At 37.2% G+C, this 21,626-nt stretch overlaps 1 protein-coding gene across 2 annotated transcripts in view; it reads left to right on the top strand.

Annotated features, from left to right (window-relative positions):
• USP53 (ubiquitin specific peptidase 53) overlaps positions 1–21,626 on the top strand; it is a 70,517-nt gene that overhangs the window by 43,892 nt on the left and 4,999 nt on the right. For both annotated transcript variants that reach the window (XM_074273060.1, XM_074273061.1), the window contains exons 10-14: positions 1,432–1,597; positions 2,029–2,181; positions 3,621–3,767; positions 4,170–4,905; positions 11,061–11,137. In XM_074273060.1, coding sequence (XP_074129161.1) covers positions 1,432–1,597; positions 2,029–2,181; positions 3,621–3,767; positions 4,170–4,905; positions 11,061–11,137 — 1,279 coding nt within the window. The remainder of the gene's footprint in view (positions 1–1,431; positions 1,598–2,028; positions 2,182–3,620; positions 3,768–4,169; positions 4,906–11,060; positions 11,138–21,626) is intronic.

The raw sequence follows: 21,626 nt of genomic DNA, 5'->3' as shown, positions 1-21,626 counted from the left end.
AAAGTTCAAGAAGATCTTTGGATTATGGGAGAATTGTAGACATAGACAGATTTTTCTTTGTTAAATATTTTTAAAATAAATTACGAAATATATAGTCTCTCTGATATAAAACACAGGTCTGCCAAGCTTTATTAATACCAAGATACTCCATGCCTCAGTGAGGAAAGAGGGTGTGGTGGTGTGCCTCAAATCCTAGACACAGAATCATGGTCCATTGACTAACCAACACATATTTTTGAGTACCTGCAAGTATTCAGAAACATGAACAGGGTTTCATGGAAATATCTGCTAAACATGAGTCTGGACACATAATTAAAGGCCATCTTAGAAGTCTGTCTTCTGGTGCCCAGAAACTCATGATGACAGTGAACAGGTTGCGATCTTAATTGGTGAAAGTAGTGCTCATTCCGTCCTTGTGTACATTATCATTGATCCATTCACAGGGACAGGCTTGTTGTTTGATAGAATGACTTTTTATGAGTTCAGCTGATTCAAAATTTTATCTGTGTGGTTATTCTTTTTATGTCGATTTGGATATTTGAATCTTTCCATATCATAGAAAGTTTACTGGGGGGAAAAAAAAAGTCCACGGGCCCCCTCTCACTTCCCACCCTCTACCGAGGCCAGATATCTGGTGATGTGGAACTTTGAGTTACACTAGGTTTTTCATTGACCAGCAGGAGTTGTTCAGTCATGGGTCTTGGTTTCTAACCAAACTAGGTCAGCTCTGACACAACATGGCATCCCTTGGCATAGACTTTAGGAGCACAGGGTTCCCACTGTGCTGAGGTGGAAAAGAGAGGGAGAGCATCAGATTAATGTCATGGAACGATTCAAAACATAATTGTCTTAAATCATGGACTGTTTTGAGCATGCATCATTCACTGAAGATGTTTTTTTTTTTTTTTTTTTTAAATTGTCCCTACACAGTAAACTATAGGCAAATGAAAGATTAATTTAAAAAAACAAACAAACAAACAAACAAAAAAAACAATTCACTGATTTACTGTTGGGTTTTCATTTTAATGATAGAAATAGCATTTATTGGCAATTCTAAAAGCCCTGTAATCTCCTAAAAGCTTTTATTGATATTTTTCCCCTAAACAAATAATCCAGTTTAAAGTGGAGAAATAGGCTACTAAATTCCTTGTGAATTAAATAAAAACCTTTTCCTTTTTGTACCCTTGACACATTTTGAGGCTGACAACTCCTGAACCTCCATGCATGTAGGATGTGACATTATTTAGTTTTAGTAGCCCTATGGAAATCAACCTTAGACAATGTGACCCTGTAGCAAATGATTTTACCTGGAAAGATGGGAATGTCAGACACCTCTCTGGTCCTCCTTCCCTTCCCTCTTTTTAAAGTATCATTAATACTCAGTTCATCTAATGATTGTTATGTAGATCATTGACCTTGAAATCTTTTTAGGTTGGGACTAAATGGAAAGACGTGGTCTCCAAGTGCACGAGATGTCATTTTCAGCCACTGCTTCTGTTTTATGCAAATCCGGATGGTTCAGCTGTGTCCACTGAAGATGCTCTTAGACATGTCGTCCACTGGTCCCATTATAAAACCTCTGCAGATGAAGACCTGGGTAATTTTTTCAGTGCCTTCACTATCAGTGTCCAGATTTGGGGACCAGACTGCATTAGGTGATTGGTGGGTTAAGGACAGTGTGCATCAGCTGGATTTATTGGGAGCAAAGATTGTGAAAATCTGTGAGCCAGATTTTTTTTTTTAATTGTATGGAAGACTAGAAGATAATTACTACCAGAAATTCATAGAGATTGCAGAGGTATCTGAAATCCACAACTCCAGAAATCATGACTAAACTGAAACTCACAACTCCCTGCCTAATTGGTTAGGCCACTGGGCTAGAAACTGGATCTCTGCACCTTCTGCTAAAAGGGTACCATATTGAGAAGAGGGAGGAGGACTAATCTTCTAAAAGCAAAAGCTAATTTTAAGAATGGCCAGAAAATGATTAGTTTTTAGCTAATGGTTGACAATGTTTCTATTTCAAAGGTTTTGAAAGGCCCTCTACTCATAAACCAGAAAGTACCAAAGAAGATGGATATGGTCATCAGATGAAGCAGAGAATCAATCAAAAATTGCATGTTGATGACACTGTGACTTTGACTCGAAGCCCTGTCTTGGCGAGTGGTGGGAAAGGACCAGGTATAGATTTGTGGGCTGTGTCTGTCTGTCTATGAAATGTCATTTTAAAATTTGTAATGCAGCCTAATTTTTTTCAAGAAACCTAAATTCTTTGTGTAGACCTACTCATGTACATAAACAAGGCACTTAGTTATTAGCAAGTGTTGTCTTGTCACCAGTAGAGTGCAAAGTTTTGTGTTTCACAGTTTCATTATATTTTAATATATGTTTTTAAGGCTCATTTTTCATTCAGCTTTGTTTGAACTATGAATTCAGCATTTTATGAGGTACCAGTGGGTCAAGGAGGTTACCCCAAACCTATAATCTAAATTGGGCATATAACATAATTTAATAGACTCATAATTTCAGTGATAGGATTATCCCCCTCAGATCATCCCACCCTTATTATCTCATCCTATTCATTTTTTGTCTGTGTCTTTCCATATACTGGAGAGCTGGAAAAGACCTCAGAGGACATCTAGTAGTCTTCTCACTTTATAGAGGAGGATGTTGAGGAAAGTTGTTTCCTTCATCTCTCCCCTGGTTCAGTAATTATATGCTGTTTTTCCCCTCAGTAGTATTTTATTTTTTTAAATACTTGTAAAGATAATTTTCAACATTCATTTTTGTAAGTCTGTGTTTCTCCTCTCTTAACTCTTCCTTCCCTTAGCAAACAATCTGAAATAAGTTAAATCTGTACAATCCTTTTAAACATAGTTCCATATTTGTCATGTTTGAAGAATTTGAGTTGAAGTACATTGTAACGTGCGAGTCTCCCAGTAAGTGGGGCATTAGTCAATGCTGTGCAGAGTGGAAATGCTTTAAAACCATTGTTTGTTCTTGACCTGATTCTTAGTACAATCAGATTCTGCTTTGTTTTTGTCTGATTCTTAGTCAGGATTATAATTTGTGTGACTTCAGTTTGAAGTGAAACAGATCAAGGGTGTATTTAGTTTTGGTTAGGAAACTCAAAACTCCAAGCATGGTAGTGTTCACCTTTTTTACTATAAACAAATATTTTATTATGCCTTGACAATGGTTAATCTTAGGTAGGAACCAGAATTTAACAGCATCTATGGAAAAAAAAAAAAAAGACTAATGTTTGTTTCTTTCAAAATTTTAATACCTAATGCTTGAAGTTTTCTTTTTATTTTCTGATACTAGAATAATCTATATTAAAGTTTGATGTAACTTTATCTTTCAGAGATATTACTTTTTCAGAGAGCACATTTTTTTTTTTTTGTTTTGTTTTAGGCAATACTCATTCCAGGCTTCAGCTGGACCAGTTTCTAATTCTGACACATTTAGATTTTTAGTAATAACACAGTAAATGGTAATCTTGTGCTCTTTTGGCATATACCAGTTTTAAATATTTCAGTACTAAGATTTATCCCAGTTTTTCTAATTGTTCAAAAGAAAATATAGATCTTCCTTCATGATCAGAATGATTTTTTTTCCAGTTAAACTTGGTCATAGTGACCAGAGGGAGAAGCTCAAGGACATTTCTAGGGAATGTGCTCAAAAAGCCGCTGAACAGAAAAACTTCCTCTCCTCCCAAAGAAGAGATTTGGAGAGGGAACAGAGGAAAGAGACTGGGAGACACCGAGGTAAGTGACAAGTCTTGTTAACAAACACCTGACAAAGACATGCCTGAAGATCAGTTCAAGGCTGAGTGCTTAGCTGTCTTTCTCAGATGTGCCCTTTAAGAGACATAGGTGATTGTGACCTCTTACAATCCTTCCCCTTCCCTGTTCCTGATTTTATTTTGGTTATTATTCTCACATCTCAAAGACTGCTTTAGAAATCCATTAGGGGTTGTGGTGCCATCGTATAAGCCAAGACACTTTCAGTAGAGGCCCCTTTGTCTGCCCTCACCCCAGCAGCCAGATATCACAAGCATTATTATCAGAGATGCCTGTGGTTGAGTGTTCCTTCTCACAGCAGATAGCACATTCAATTCATGTGTAAAAAAAATGACTTAGTGCATTTTTTTTTTTTTCATTTTTCAGATTTGCCCAGTGAAGATCTGTCTCGCTTCAAATCTGGAGCACCCCTTGCTGCCTCAGCAAATGGATTTCGGCAGCATGGCAGCCAACCTGGATCTTCCAGCCAAGGGAGAGTGTCTTCACGACATGAGCGTGCCACACCCCAGGGTCGGACCTCCATACAAGTGCCAAATTCAATCAAACCCCAGATGCTTGCTTCAGGGGAAAAGATAACCAGCAAAGGGAAGAGCGACAGTGCCACTGGATATGACACAGACAGCAGCCAAGACTCTCGGGACAGGGGCAGCACCTGCAGTGGCAGCAGTGGCCGCAGCCGGGCCCGCAGCTGGAAACCAATGAGAGAGACGCTGAATGTTGACAGCGTTTTCAGTGATGCTGAGAAGAGACATGCTGCGCCAAGGCACAAAGCAAATAGTAAATCCAAACACAGCCAAGATCAGAGAGGCAACAACTGGCCCAAAGAGACAACCAAGCAAAAAGGTTTGATGACCATATATGAAGATGAAGGAAAGCAAGAGACTGGAAGCAGGAGTTCCCTTGAATCTACTGGGAAAGGACCTGAAAAAGGGAAAGGCCTTGTGGAGAACAAGGTTCTCAGTGATGGTGGGCAGATACAAAGGACTGAGTCAGGCTATGAAAGCAGTGATCGGATCAGTAGTGGGTCTGCCAGCTTGGATTCTCCACTCCTAGAAGGGAACACAGCAAATCCCAATAGTACAAGAGAAATACGGTCTGGCAGGTAATACACATGACTAAAAGGAAACCATTTTGTCTGCATTCTTGGTTGCTCTCAACAAATATTTATATACAAATACAGATTCATTTTTCTTTTAAAGAAATTATAGGTCGGCATTTTCTTCATATTCTGAAGCATTTATCCAAATTTAGGTCATGATTCAGTATAGTTATCCCTTCTACATCACAATTTTCCCCATTATGATTTTAATATATTATGAGTTGCATAAAAAATTAAATGAGAATTTTTGGGGAGTTTTGTGGAAGCTGCAGATGACACATAAAGGCCAGCAGATCACACAGAGCCTTTCATCAAACACTTAATCCAAATTTTATAATAATATACTTTAAATACACCATAAAAAAGAGGGGAAAAAAAATCAGATTTCTTTGGTATGAAGGGAGGTCCAAAAATTTTCATGTTAATTTTCCAGTTTGCAAGACTGCCCCTAACCTCATGTGATGTGGAAGGGATGATAACTCTTTAATTCAAGATTTAAAGTCAAAATATCTGTGTTTAGGACTAATCAGCAAATCTGTGAATATCTTTGGATTTGTTTCCTTACCTGTAAAATGAAAAGATTGTCCTGTCTCATCTCTCAGATTCTGATTCATAAAGATTTTCATGTCAGAAGCAGGGAAAAGTATCACTCACCTAAACATTTTGAAAGTTTTCATCAAAAGATGAAGTGTCTTTCATCCTGTATTTTATTTCATTTTGATAGTATTTCTGCTGCAATTAGGTGTGTGATTTTTGAGGGAAAATTTTCATGTTGGAGGAGCAGTTGCCTTTTTCACTCCGAATAGCCACAGTCTGAAATTCCAGCCAGCAAGTTTACTGTGTGCTAAATAGATCTTAATAATTTTACATTGACAATGAATTATTTCTTATTTATTTCAATAATGTGAACTCTTTGATAAATGTCTTAGCAATATTGAAAGTCTTTGGAATTTTTCCATGGTTTTGAACAACAAATGTGAACTGATTTCATAAGTGAGTGAAATAATGGGCTTTTGCTCAGCAATCAGGGATTCATTCTGTTGTTTCAAATAACTGTGTCTCCTTATATTGAAACAAACTTTCCTCATCTTAAAGTGGAAGTGATGTTACTTGCATGGTCTGCCTTATTGTATTGTAGTGATGAAAGTGTGTCTTATCCTCTGATCTGTCAGCCTAGCTGGACTGATGGCAGAATTCTTCTACCATTTTCATTCATGATTGCCTTTATTTATTCCTTGACTGGATCTGTGATCCCATTAATTTGCTTTCTGGTTCCCAGATAGCTTATTCATGACCAGCACCATTTGCCTTTGTCCTCTAAAACCCTTGTACATATGCTGGGATTCTTTCTCTAGGTGTCTGAACATCTTGTCATCAATGCAACCCACAGAATTCCCATCCACCTGTTATCCCTAATCTTGTGTTTTTTTTTTTTTTTATTATTATATATATATATATATATATATTTTATAATATTATCCCTTGTATTCATTTTTCCAAATTACCCCCCCTCCCTCTATTCCCTCCCCCCGACGACAGGCAATACCATACATTTTACATGTGCTACAATATAGTCTAGGTACAATACATGTGTGTGAATATCATTTTCTTGTTGCACAATAAACATTAGAATCCGAAGGTACATGCAACCTGGGCAGACAGATATTAGTGCTAACAATTTACATTCCCCTCCCAGAGTTTCTTCTCTGGGTGTAGCTACCTCTGTCCATCATTGATCAACTGGAAGTGAGTTGGATCTTCTTTATGTTGAAGATTTCCACTTCCATCAGAATACATCCTCATACAGTATTGTTGTTGAAGTGTACAGTGATCTTCTGGTTCTGCTCGTTTCACTCAGCATCAGTTGATTTAAGTCTCTCCAGGCCTCTCTATATTTCTCCTGCTGGTCATTTCTTACCGAGCAATAATATTCCATAACCTTCATATACCACAATTTACCCAACCATTCTCCAACTGATGGACATCCATTCATCTTCCAGTTTCTAGCTACAACAAAAAGAGCTGCCACAAACATTTTGGCACATATATGTTTCTTTCCGCTCTTTAGTATTTCTTTGGGATATAATCCCAGTAGTAGCGCTGCTGGGTCAAAGGGTATGCACAGTTTGATAACTTTTTGGGCATAATTCCAGATTGCTCTCCAGAATGGCTGGATTCTTTCGCAACTCCACCAGCAATGTATTAGTGTCCCAATTTCCCCACATCCCCTCCAACATTTGTCATTATTTGTTCCTGTCATCTTAGCCAATCTGACAGGTGTGTAGTGGTATCTCAGAGTGGTCTTAATTTGCATTTCTCTGATCAGTAGTGATTTGGAACACTCTTTCATGTGAGTGGATATAGTTTCAATTTCTTCCTCTGAGAATTGTCTGTTCATATCCTTTGACCATTTATCAATTGGAGAATGGTTCGGTTTCTTATAAATTATGGTCAGTTCTCTATTTTGGAAATGAGACCTTTGTCAGAACCTTTGTTTTTAAAAATATTTTCCCAATTTGTTACTTCCCTTCTAATCTTGTTTGCATTAGTATTATTTGTACAGAAACTTTTTAGTTTGATGTAATCAAAATCTTCTATTTTGTGATCAATAATGATCTCTAGTTCTCCTCTGGTCATAAATTCCTTCCTCCTCCACAAGTCTGAGAGGTAGATTATCCTCTGTTCCTCTAATCTATTTATTATCTCCCTCTTTATGCCTAAATCATGGACCCATTTTGATCTTATCTTGGTATATGGTGTTAAGTGGGGATCCATATCTAATTTCTGCCATACTAATTTCCAGTTTTCCCAACAGTTTTTTCCGAATAATGAATTTTTATCCCTAATGTTGGAATCTTTGGGTTTGTCAAAGATTAGATTGCTATAGATGTACCCTTTTTTGTCCTTTGTATCTAATCTGTTCCACTGATCTACCGGTCTATTTCTTAGCCAATACCAAATGGTTTTGGTGACTGCTGCTATATAATATAGCTTTAGATCAGGTACACTTAGACCACCTTCCTCTGACTTTTTTTTCATTAGTTCCCTTGCAATTCTCGACCTTTTATTCTTCCAAATGAATTTTGTTGTTATTTTTTCTAGGTCATTAAAATAGTTTCTTGGGAGTCTGATTGGTATAGCACTAAATAAATAGATTAGTTTGGGGAGTATTGTCATCTTTATTATATTCGCTCGGCCTATCCAAGAGCACTGAATGTCTTTCCAATTATTTAAATCTGATTTTATTTTTGTGGCAAGTGTTTTGTAATTTTTCTCATATAATTCCTGACTTTTCTTTGGTAGATGGATTCCCAAATATTTTATACTCTCAACATTTGTTTGGAATGGAATTTCTCTTTGTATCTCTTGCTGTTGCATTTTGTTAGTGATATATAAAAATGCCGAGGATTTATGTGGATTTATTTTGTATCCTGCCACTTTGCTGAAATTTTGAATTATTTCTAGTAGCTTTTTAGCAGAGTCTTTGGGGTTCTCTTAAGTATACCATCATGTCATCCTGTTATCCCTAATCTTGAGACATCACCGGTTTAATTGCTTTTTTGAGGGCACTTCTCTGTGATGCTTGTCTTCTGGTCCTAGAATGTCATTATTGATAAGGTTTTGTCCTCTAGTAGCACATTACTCATTGGCCAGTGGAAAAAGAATCTCACCATTGGTACTGGCAGTTACATTAATATTGAAATAAAAATATTATTTTAAAAAATATATATAATAAAATATATGTTATATATATAAATATTATAATATTTTTCTTTGTTTTATTGATAAAGTGATATTTATGGATAAAGTGCCAGATTCATTTGTAAACCCAGTAAGTCCTCTGAGCTGGTGCTCAAAAGACCTTTCTGGCACCACATATCACAGAACTTGCCCTCAGCTGGCAGATTCTTAGAGAGCCTGAGGTCACTCACCATCACAATTGGAGCCTGAGTAGACCCTAGGGAAGGACTTTGTGGAGAGAGAGCTTGTTGGGGAGAACTGAAATAACTAAAAGGAAATGACTTAGGAATAATAAGTACATCTGAACAAATCAAGCGATGTATTAGCCATACATTTCTACCTTTCTGTTAAAATCTGCCATCATGTGATCACTTTGTAGCTCACAATGCAAAGATAGATATTGGTATTCATTTTTTTTTGTTATCAGTTTGATAATATTACAAACTCCAGGGATCCTGGCAACTATTTCTTTTTGAACCTTTTTGGTAGTTTGAATTGTTTTTGTCTGGCAGCTTGCAGTATTTTTTATTTGACATTGTAGTCCTTGCATTGGAGTTTTGCAACAATGTTCCTTGTGTTTTTTTTTCCATGTGGGATCTCTTTCTGAAGGTGATAGATTCTTTCAATGACTATTTCCCCCACTGTTTCTAGAATATTGGGGCAATTTTCCTTGTTAATCTCTTGAAGAATGCTATCCAGGCTGGGGATTTTTTGCTCATGGCTTTCAGGTAGACCAGTAATTTTTAAATTGTCTTTTCTGGATCTACTTTTCAGGTTGGCTGTTTTTCCACTGAGGTATTTTACATTTTCTTCTATTTTTTCATTCTTTTTAGTTTGAATAATTCTTGATGTCTCGTAGTCATTAGTTTTGGCCAGTTCTAGTTTTAATGTATGATTTTTTTGAATTAGCTTTTCTAACTCTTTTTCCATTTGGTTAATTCTATTTTTGAAGATGTTATTTTCTTCAGTGAATTTTTTTTCTTTTCATTTGGCCAATTGTATTTTTTAAGGAATTGCCTTCCTTTTCTAAGCTGTTAACTTTCTTGCATACCTCTCATTTCTTTTCTCACTTTTTCTTCTACTTCTCTTATTTACTTTTTAAAAATCTTTTATGAGCACTCCAAGAAGCTTCTTTGGACTTGGATATCATTCTTTGAGATTTCCTCTGTGGACATTTTGTCCTTGCCCTAGTTGATGTTTTGGTCTTCCCTGTCACCATAATAGCTTTCTGTGGTCAAGGTTGTTTTCTGTTTTTTTCTCATATTCTTTCCTTTTCTTTGGCATTTCTTCTTTTTTTATTTTTGCTCTTGGGATAAGGAGGCACTGTCTCAACCTTCCTGTGCAGCTCTGAGCCTTAGCTTTGAACACAGGAACCTCTTGTGTTTGTAGGAGTAGCTTTATCTGCTCTTTCCAGGAAACAGCCTGTTTTTTCCCCACCTTATGAACTGGGACTGTGGACTGCTTTATTGATTTGCTTCACTACTGAGTCAGGACCAAGAGTCTCAGTTGCTGATCCGTTGTGATTTAAGACCTTCTCACTGGCTTTCCCAGACTCTGAGCTGAGCTGAACACCTCTTTCACCCCAGTGAGAATGACCTTTCTTTAAGCTTTTCCAATCTGTCTTGAACTGGAAAATGGTTTCATTCTGTCACACTTCTTTCAGAGGCTTGGTTTCATGTGGTTTTTGAGGGAAACTGGAAGAGCTTGAGCAGCTTCCTGGCTTTACTCTAGCCCCAGAAGTTACATAAACATCCCTTTTTGGTAGTTAGTAAGAAAAGGTGAGCATTTCTAGTGAAATGGGGGGGGGGGCGGCAAAATAGATGTGGTCATTCCTACTCTCTAGATGTTGTTCCAGGACATGCTAGGCCAGCAGAAGAAATGGCTGCTCTCTATTAGAAGGTAATGTATGGAAAGTGTCTCTTCATCTATAGCTTATCTTCAAAATCTTAAAAGAGAAACTGTTCAGAGTAGAATTATGAAGTACATATATTTCTTGAGGAAGAAAATCCTCATCACCCCTAGTCAAGGTAATGACTCTGGTTTTAACTCTTTCCTGTTTTTATTTTAAATATTTGCCACTGCAATTTATTTTTCATATTCTTCATACATAGTTCTGTAGTAATCGGAACACTATGGACAATGTAAAAACTGAGTCATGTAATTCTTTTGGGAATATTGCATGAAAGATACTGGAACACTTTCTTATTGCATTTGCATTCTTTTTAAGCCAGATGTCATTTTTCATATTCTTCTGTCATTTCAGTTAGTTCTAAGGTAATTGGAACACTCAGCATAAAAACTGAATCATGTAATTCTTTGGGGAATATTGTAAGAAAGATCTACAGAATGAAAATTAAAAGAATTTCTTAATACATTTGTATTCTTTTTAAGCCAGATGTTTTGTTTTATTTTTACAGTAACCAGATTCAATCAAATAAACTGAATGTAGACAGTTTGCAACAAAACTTCCGACAGTGCAAAGACCATCCGGAAGGTAGGAATTTCATTTATTAGTAGCAGTAAAAAATAAAATGTCATGCTTATATTCATCCTTTAGAGTTAATGTGTTCAAGAAAGTCATGCCCCTGTGCCCTATCTGGTAAGTAGTCTTCAGCTGGCGAACTTGGTGATCAGGTGGTAGGCCCATTCTCACAGTCTTGCTTTCCTACCTGCTGGCCTTCTTTCTGGTCATAAAGGCAGCCAGTTTAGTTCATGCTTGGATTTTTACACTGGTTTCCAAGGCAGTCTCTTTGCTTCACGTCTTCCCCTATTCTAGATTGTTCTACACTTAGTTAACACTGATATTCCTTGAAGAAATTGAGGCAAACAAGTGACTTGCCCAGGATTACATAGCTAATAAGTGTCTGGTTTTAACTCTTTTCCTGTTTTTGAGCTAAGTCTTCCTCACTTACACACAAATAAGATTGGAGCATATTAGAGTATACTTTCTTTAGAAGTTTTAAGAATTTAAATATAAAATGTGAAAATTTTGTTTCATTTTTTAAAAGTTGGTTTATCTTATTTCCAAGAAATTTATGTACACAAAAAGAAATTAATATCTTTTTTTTTGTGGAGTACTCCAATTTTCACAGTATTTTTTGGCTTAGTTTGGAATATTCAAGATGAGAGCAGTGTTAAGATTTTTATATTCCTGGGGCAGCTAGGCACAGTGGATAAAGCACCAACCCTGAAGTCAAGAGGATCTGAGTTCGAATATGCTCTCAGACATTTAATACTTCCTGTGTGCCCCAGGGCAAGTCACTTAAGTCAGTTGACCCCAATTGCCTCAGCAAAAAAAAAAAAAAAGGAAAAAGATTTTTATATTCCTTTATGTTTTGTGTTGATTGATGAACTTTTAGCGTATTAATATTTATTTTTGACATGTCTTTAAAGTCCCCCCCCAAAAAAAAATATTATAAGTGGATGAGAGGAAATAACTTACTTTATATTTAATTAAATTAAGATACTCCGCCACCTTTTTAACATAAGGGAAAAGTCCCTACTCTTCATGTTATAGAAATCATTGTCTCAGTTGGAAGGGAATTGAAAAGCTATCTAGTTCATTCTCACAGGCAGAAAAGCCCAAAGACCACACATGTATAGTGGCCAAAACATTTCCCTCAAGCTGGGAATTAGGAGATGTGGGGTATAAGCCAGGCATCATTCAGTAGATGAGATGACTTGAAGAAATCCTCTTGGCTTCATTTTTCTCATCTGCAAAATGAAAAGGGTGATCAGATGGAAAGCTCTTCTAGTTCAGACATACTATAAATGTGTGAAAATCTTCAATGGCTGTTTACTCATTTCAGCCAGGATGCTTCCTGGCGTGTTTGGTTACTTGAAACATTAATTAGGTTTCTGAATTGGTTAATAGGAAGGGAATATGGACAAAGACCCTCATCTCTTACCAATGGTATAAAAGGCTCACTCCTATACTTGCAATGTTAGAGTTGTCCTTTAAGTCAGGAATCAGCTTTGATGGCTTTCTGTCCTTTAAACAGCAACAGGCAGCATGCCAGGGCCACCAACTTCCCTATTCTTATGTACTTATCTAGGCTAAAAGAAGGAAATAAGTCTGGGGCAGAGGAACCACATGATTAAATGGCAGCTCTGAGAAATTTCTTGATCTTCCCAGATTGGTATTTTAGATACTCTAATGTAGAATTTCACTACCTGGAGCACATCATCTTCACTCATCCTTCAAGCTTTGAAATAGTAGTCAGTTCCAATTCACAAAGTTAAAATCTCTATTTCTTTAGTTGATTCAGTTTATATATATATATATGTATATATATATATAGATATATATAGATATATATGTATATGGGATATGAGACCTGTTCTTTCTCCAAAGAATATCCATTCCTGTTCAGTGTTCCCTCTTTTAGTTAATTTTCATTTAGAATGAAAAATAGGTGCATTTGTTTATACTTTTGGGGAAAAAAACACAAGTTTTGGACCTTGTTTCTGCCATAGATACATCATTGATTGTAACGAAACCTTTAATTATTTTGTTTTCATCAGATGATGTCATATTGAGAGAATACATTTTCCCAAATTAAAATGCCTCACAGGATCTTTGGCTGAATATTAAAAGGAGACAGTTAAAAGGTTGCCATAAATCACCCCAGAAGACAGTGAATTTGAACAACAATCAGACTCACTCCTAGCTACAAAGCATTGTTTGTCTCCTGGTTGTCATCAACAAAGAGTCACAAAGCTTTGGGTGCTATTAAAAATTGCTCTAAAGCACTTTTCCTTTATTTGTATTTTAAAATATTCTATACTTAAGACAGTTTTACAAACCACAAATATAATTTCTAGCAATTGTGTGTTAACCTGATAAATTGTAGTATAGTATTGCTCTTTACTGATGCAGATTACAGCTTCTTTTTTAACTTCATATATTGAGTCTGAGAGTTGCTGTGTGAACATCTCTAAACTTGAGGAGGCTAATCCTTGGGCAAGAATTGCCCTGAAATTTCCTGTCAAAAATTTAATAGACATAGCTCCTTTCTTCGCTAAACATAATATTTAATGGATAACAGACATAGAAATCACCATTTGGTCAGTCATGGGCTCTTCAGTTTGGCCTCTTAGACCTGTTTCGGCTCTCCTCCCATCCTCTTTCCACAACCCCAACTTACCTCCACAGATGCCCCAGGAAAGTATCCAAGGATGATAATAAGTTTAGTTATAGATTCTAAGCCTACTGTGATTCTGTCCTTGCTTTGAGAATCATATTTTTAAATGAGTTTTTCTGTCAGACATTTTTCTGTGGTTTATATTTCATGCCTAAGACCTTTGAGAGTTTTCAGAATAGTGTTCTTTTTCTTCTACCATCAAAGGATACATCCTTCCTGTCTAAATATAGATAATTTGTCAATGGGTGTCGATGTGTTTTTCTGTGGCATGTATTAAAATAGCTGTGCTGCTATAGCTGGATATTGAGGAAGAGATTATACCAAGTAACTCTCAAGCTTGATAATCCCAGAGTTTTGAGCCTTGGTTTTCATCGTGAGAAACATGATGCCCCAAAGTCAAATATTAGTTGTAGAGTTGTTGTTTCTTAAAAGTTAGGAAAATTAGATAATTTGAAGTGTAGACCGACTGTGCTTGCTGCTCTTAGATATTGTAGCTGTTTTTAACTTTGCAATATGAGTTTTTCTGCTTTTACAAATGTGAATAAACTCATCATATTGTCCTTGGGGGGATGCTTTTTTATTTTTTAAAAGATAGATGAGACTTTGAAAATGTGAGGGTGCTCTTTTATACCTAAAAGATGATGGGCGGTACCCCTAAGTTCTCAGCGGGCTTTTCAGTTAGCTCAGATCAGGTGAGGGCTGGGGGAAGCTGAGCTGAGGGTGGGGACTGGGCACAGATATTCAAAGGGTGCTGTAGACCAGGATTTGTGAATCAAGGTCAGCCATGGGTTGGGCAATTAGAAAGGAATCTTAAAGGGACTTCAACCCCCATCATATTGAACAGTTTTGCTGATTTCCTCCCCAAGATTTTGGAATGTACTATAGACACATGTGTGTCTTTGTGTATGTGTGTGTGTGTGTGTGTGTGTGTGTGTGTGTGTGTGTGTGTGTGTGTGTACATATACATATATAGATATTTTGATGTACTACATATGAAATGGCTCTCTGGGAATGGGAAGGGGGTGATGCTTGGGATAACTCTGATCATGTAAGAAACAGAAGACATGAATAAAAACATTTTTATAAAAAAAAAAAAAAAAAAGAAAATGTGAGGGTGCTCAGAAATAATTTTCACCATACTTGGAACTGTGCCAGAATTATGTCAAGTGCTAGAGACATAGAAAAACAAGGAAGCAAAACGGGCCCTGCTCTCTTGGAGTTTGCAGTTTATTTGGGAAGACATCACATTCAAAGTGGCTAAGGAGGCCAGAAGGAACAATGCCCTCGATGGGGTAGATACTTGTGAAGGATGAGAAAAAAATGTCCAATGAATAAAGTTAGGAGAAGCAGTGCCTGATTCAGGGGGTCTTCTCAAAGTGGTGGTCATGGAGAGCTACTTGGTTGCCATTGATTATCCTTGGGCACAGAACTGATTTGTCACTGGAAAATCCAGGGGCTCCCTATTGCACCTAAGATAGAATAGGAAAATGCCCTTTAGCCTTTCCTTTCATCCTCATCAGTCATCATTCTCCCTCCTGTCTTCTTTGCACCAGTCAAACTTGCCTTCTTTCTGTTACAAATGTGAATAAACTCATCATATTGTCCTTGGGGATGCTTTTTTATTTTTTAAAAGACAGATGAGACTTTGAAAATGTGATGGTGCCTTTGCTCTGTACTCCTCTCAAATTAGCAAGGAACTTCCTATGGGCTAAGGCCCCATATTCTGCTATGAAGCCTTTCCTGAATCCCTCCCATCCACCAATGCCAATGCCAATGGCCTCCCTTCCTCCTTCCCTTACTACTCTGGGTATATTCTTTCTGTATATTCTGTACCTTCTTAGATATGTCCTCATTAGAACATCAACTCCTTGCTTCATTCTTAGTACTGGTGTTTTTAAAGCCCAGGCACTGTTCTTGTACATAGTAGGCACCTAAATACTTGCTGGATTGCTTTCAAAACAAATGCTTGCAACGAAAATTATTTGTGTAGGCAGAAATAGTGTCTAATTCACGTGGATTTAAACTTCAGCCTTGGGGGCAGCTAGGTGGCGCAGTGGATAGAGCAGGAGCCTTGAATTCAGGAGGACCCGAGTTCAAATCTGGTCTCAGACACTTAACACTTCCTAGCTGTGTGACCCTGGGCAAGTCACTTAACCCCAGCCTCAAGGGAAAAAAAAAAATAAATAATAAAAAAATAAACTTCAGCCTTGCCTGGCCAAGACCAGTGGGGTTTTGCTCCCATGGTGAAGAACAATAACCTAATGCCTGTGTTCTTTCCTTCTGGATTCCTTATAGAATTCCTAACTAAGAGTCTAAGATGGATGCATAATAGAAGGGACTGAAAACCAAGACTCCAGCAGATGGGGAAAGGCCTTAACTAACCAATAAAACACATATGTTCAGCACCTATTGTATGCCTGTATCAAGTGCTAGTAATAGAGCAATAGGTAAATGTATGAATGTATATATACATTATACTCCTTTGCAGCCAACAACAGTTCATTTCCATTTTCCATAATGAGGAGGTACTAGCAGATAGATCATTGAGGAACCAAAGCCATCCCTATGAGACACTTAATAAGAAAAGGAAGAAACCTCAAAGAAGATGGTATGAGGTGACAATCAAGGGGCCCTATCACAGTCCAGGCATCTGTATTTTTGTCTCTTTGCTCTTATTCAGGGGGAGTCAGACCCAGACCCAGACCCTAGCACAACACTGTGCACACAGTAGGTGTTTGTGTCCTTACCTCTTTGGAGGAGTAGCTGCAAAAATCTGAGACAATCACAGATTTGAAAAGTGATCTTGAAAACTAGAAACTTGACCTTCACTAGAGCACCTGGGATGCTATTAGAGGCAGCACTTAGTGGCTCTTAGCTAGAAGACAGGAGGCCTGAGTTCTCTGGGTCTCACACAGGTATGGCCAGCATTTTGTGGCATTAGCTCTTTTTTAAAATAAAAGTGAAGTAACACCTGTCCACAGTATGGCTATAACACCTCAGCTGAGAGAAGGAATGTGAAAAAGTAGTGTAAAGGCAGCTCGCCGGGGGCTCAGTAGATGGAGTACTGGAACTAGAGTCAGGAAGACCTGAATTCAGATCCAGCCTCAGACTTACAGGGAAGTAGGATGCTCTGCCTGCTTCAGTTTCTTGAAATGTAAAATAACAACTGTCTCCCAAGGTGGTGGTAAGTGCTTCATAAGCCTAAAAGCCCTCTGTAAAATGGTATTTTAAAAAGCATCTGCTGTGTTCTGGTGAAAGGCCTTGAGAGTCTTCCAAGTGAGGGTGGGTTTAAAGAACCTGGAAGTAATCATTTAGTATCAGAAAGAACACGTGAACTGGCTTTGAGTGTTTGAAGAAAATTTGTGCAGAACTGTTCAACTACCCTAGAAGTGATAGCTAAACTTAGAACGAAGAAGCTACAAAGAAGCAGTTTAGTGTCAGGAGGGAAAACAATAACTCTTTTACCAGTGGCACAGGCAGCTCTACCAAGCAGTGTCTGGACTACATTTTGATGACCTGACATAGAAGTCATATTTGAGGTGAGCTTTAAGGGAAGGAAGGAATCCAACTAGATAAGCAGAAGTCAAGTCTGAAAGGACTGAATTTATGCAGGGGACAATGAGTAGTGAGATCTGTCCAGGATGCAGAATGGGTGGAAGAAGCCAGGCAGGCCAGTGAGAGGATTCCATTGGGGCAAGGGCCCTATTGAGGCATTAGTATTTTACTTAGGAAGTAGCAAGTCATGGCAATTTTTTGAGCCCAATCCAGGACTATGGACCAGGAAGATAGGATAGCATTAATAGTACTACAAAAAGATAGATTAGAGGGAAAAGCTGTGGAGAATTTGGGGAGGAACCTAGGTGGCCATGCTCGTTGGGGAGTAGTAAAGAACTGTACTATTTCTTTTTAAAGATGTATTCTAAACTTAGTAACTGTCAACAAAAACAAACATTTAACTATATAAACAAAAATAAAAATAATAGGCACTGGCCACTTTTCCCTAGTAGCTTTTAAAAATGTTGCAAGACAACTTGTTTGAAGATAAACTTGTAGATTTTGTTGTGAAAACACATTTTATTCCAAAATGCCATATCACTTGAAAACTTAATATACTTTGATTTTTAAATGTATTTTTAAATTTAAAATTTAGCATTTTAAAGTATTAAAGTCTATTTTTTATTCACCTATGTCAGTTCATAGATGTCAAAATGAAAAAAAAGAGGCTATCAGCTTTTTTTTTTTTTTGACAGTTTTCTTATATATGTTGTGTTTTACACTATAGCTTTTAAAATAATCAAGTCTCTCCATTTCTCCTTTTGAAAACTGGCAACCTTAGAGATAAAAGTAGCAGTCATAATTTCATAATTTTCTTAAGAAATATACCTTTAAAAAAAAAAGAAATATACCTTTTGAAATTATTTATATATTCACTTTTCCAGGGTTACTATAACTTGCCTTAAGTGTTTAATTTAAAATGTTGCAAAAACACATTACATGTGCCTAGTGTGCTTTGTTAATCCTGCATTTTGTTCCCAGAATAGTAGGTTACTCAGATAAACTTTGTGGACAGGAACATGTCAGGATTTGTTTTTTCCTCTGGAGTGCCAAATCAGAGTTTTCATTAGTTTATCATTCCAGTGTGTTATGTTCTAGTGATTTTCTCTGTGTGGTGTTAAAATCTGTCATCTTTGGTTTTGCATAGCACCTAGAGCCAAAATTCCCAGTAAAGATTCCAGTATGTGTTTTAACTATGCATTCATGCCTGTGTCAGCAGAAGAGAAAAATAACACGTCTATTTTTAAGTTTGTTGGAATCCTGCTGTCAGTGAGGCCCAGAAGCACAGAACACTGTACATGAATTATAAGGTTCTGCTGCCTCCTGCTGCCCGTCTCTTGTGAAGCTGTCATGGACAGTGTTCTACTTGGTAAGATTACTACTGTAGGTTTGGGCCTTATGTTGTTGTCAGTGATTTGTACGAAGACAGAGATGAACTAGTTTCTTCAGATTACACATTTCCTTCTGTATGTGAAACTTCAAACTATTTAATTTTTTTTTTCAGTGTGTATGGAAAAATGCTTTTTCTGGTTCTCAGATTATGAGTTGATTCACAGTGGTTGGTTGGCAGTGGTTAGGGAATGACAAAATCTGTTTTGAAGAGATAATGAAATGCTCATTTCATACACATTTTTACATGAGATTCTATGGATTCAAGTTGTACTGACTAAAAAAGGTTAAAACGAATGTGAGGAGCAATGTATTCTTTATGAAGGGGAGACCTTATTTGGATCTAAAGAAAAAATGAGTTCAAATTCACTAGAAAGTTTAATCCGTTGTAAAGGAAAACTGGCATTTTCCAGTTACAGTGGCATGTTCCTAGAATTGATCTGAATCATACATATTGCATCATCTGTAATGTTAGTTTGTCCATGAGACAAGTTAGCACAGTCAGTTAACAGATTTTAGTTACAGCATCCTGATCATCCTGCCAAGGCAGGTCATTCTTTAAACACAGTCATCACAGGTGTACATCTATCTGGTGCTTTTTGAGATGGACACCAACATCAGTTATTACAGTAGGCCATCTTTTTCTTGGTCTTGTCCCCATCTTTATGATTGTGTTTTCATGATGAGCACTCATAACTCACAGGCTGGGAGGGGACATTATGCCATCTCTTGATTTATCTCACTTAGCCTGAGGAATGACAACATGAGTGAAGGCTTATACTCCATCCTGCCCATTCCCATTAAAGTGTCTGGATCTCAACTCATTTTGCTCAGAGGCTGTTCCCCTTTAGCTGAAGTAAAAGAGCTTTGATTTCCTGGGTTCAGATCTCACCTCTGAACATGTGTGACCTGGGCAAGTCTTGTTCTGGACATCCATTTCCTCCTTTGTAAGATGAGGAGATGTGACTAGCTGGCTTTGAGGTCTTTTCAGTTCTAGATGGTAGGATATATCAGGGAAGATCACTAGTTATTTGCTGCTGCCATAGAAACCCTCACCAGGATTAATGGGATCAATGGCACTACTTCTGAAATATATTAAAGTCAACAGTTCTATTTTTATGGGATAAACTACTCTTAAACGGGTTTTCCTTTAATATATATATACTAGGTAGAATACTATTTTTTAATGCTCTTGCTAGGATATTAGAATTGTTCTCATATCCAGAAGTCATCAAAAAAAAGTATTATTGTCCAGAAGGATACATTATAGTGCTTATGGGCTTATATAAAACTAGTGTTCATTGTACTGTTTTTGCAGAAAGTCAAACCTTGTCATGAAGCACTGTGACCTCAGCTAGGAAAAGAGCCTATTTTTTTGGTTCTTATGAATTAATAACTCTTTGGTGGATGGAAGAGATTGTCATAGTTATGCCTCATTAACTTTGGCCATCTTACAAATATCTCATTTTGCCCTTACAACCATACTGGGAGGTTTTTCTAATTATTATTAACCCCATTTTATACATGAGCAAAATGAGACGGGCAGAGATTGAGTAACTTGTCCATTATGAAACCAGTATGTCAAGGATACAATCTTTTGACAGAATGATAATTCAGGGCATCAGAGAAAGCACTGTGGAGAAATAGCTCTTGGGTCAAGCTTTAACTACTGATAAGAGAGTGAATAAGGAATATCTGAGTAGTTTGCAGGAAGAGAATTTAGAAATTTGGGGGCCCAGAAAAGGGCTTTTGTTTTTGGGTAGAATTTGAAGTAACAGTCTTGAAAGATGCTGGCAAAACCAAGAAATAGAGATGAATATAGGAGAGCATTGGAAGGGTGAAGGGAAATGGTGTAAAGATAGAGAAGGATGGCTTAGTGTGTTCAAAGAACTGGAAATATGCTGGTTTGGCTGGAGTTTGTAGTTTGTGGGAGTAAAGTGTCAGAAAAGGTACCCTCAGCTTATAAAGAACTTTAGTTTATTTCATCTTGTAGGTGTCAATGGAGCTCCTTAAACTAGGGGACAACATGTCAGTTCTACACTTCAGGAAAATTGTGTTGGCAGCTATGAAAGGAGGATCGATTCAGGTGGAGAGGCTTGAGGCATAGAGATCAAACTGAAGGTTAGACCAATAGTCCAGACAAGAGGTGATAAGTGCCTAAACTAGGGTTTGTGACTGTGTGAATGAAGAAGTGTATCTATAAGGGATATTGAAAAGGTGGAAACAAGATTTGGTATTGGATAGAATATGTGGAGGTTCAGACAGTTACATATTAAAAGATGATACCAACATTATGGGTCTGGGTGACAAAATAGATAATGGTGCCCTTGATTTTTGAGAGAGGATTTGGGAAGAAAGAAAAATTAACTCTCTTTTGAACATGCTGAGTTTGAGAAGCCAGGAAGGTATCCAGTTTGAGATATCCATGAGACAGTTGGAGTTGCTAACTCAACAGATAAAAGAGATGGAAGATATGTGAAGCTCTTGAAGAAAGTAGAAATCACTGAGAGATGGCAGCAGAGAAGTTATGCAACTGGCTGGTTTCTTGGATCCTTATTTTTTTGGTTGGATTTAATGATCTAAGGGGATAGTTGGGGTCACACATTACAGTTTTGATGACTTTTTTCTCTTCTAAGAGTTTGAATGCATATATTAAATATTTATTAAATATTAAATATATTTGATATTGCTTTATTGTCTATGGTACTTTTTTTTTTTTTTCTTTTCTGAGACGGGGGTTAAGTGACTTGCCCAGGGTCACATAGCTAGGAAGTATTACGTGTCTGAGACCAGATTTGAACTCTGGTCCTCTTGAATTCAAGGCTGGTGCTCTATCCACTGCACCACCTAGCTGCCCCACTATGGTACTTTTTTAGCAAGATTTCCTTAATTATC

The sequence above is a fragment of the Sminthopsis crassicaudata genome, chromosome 6 (genome assembly GCF_048593235.1).
Source record: "Sminthopsis crassicaudata isolate SCR6 chromosome 6, ASM4859323v1, whole genome shotgun sequence".
Classification (NCBI taxonomy): Eukaryota; Metazoa; Chordata; class Mammalia; order Dasyuromorphia; family Dasyuridae; genus Sminthopsis; species Sminthopsis crassicaudata.
Note: the sequence above shows the minus strand (reverse complement) of the source record. Positions and strands in the feature narration are given on the sequence as shown.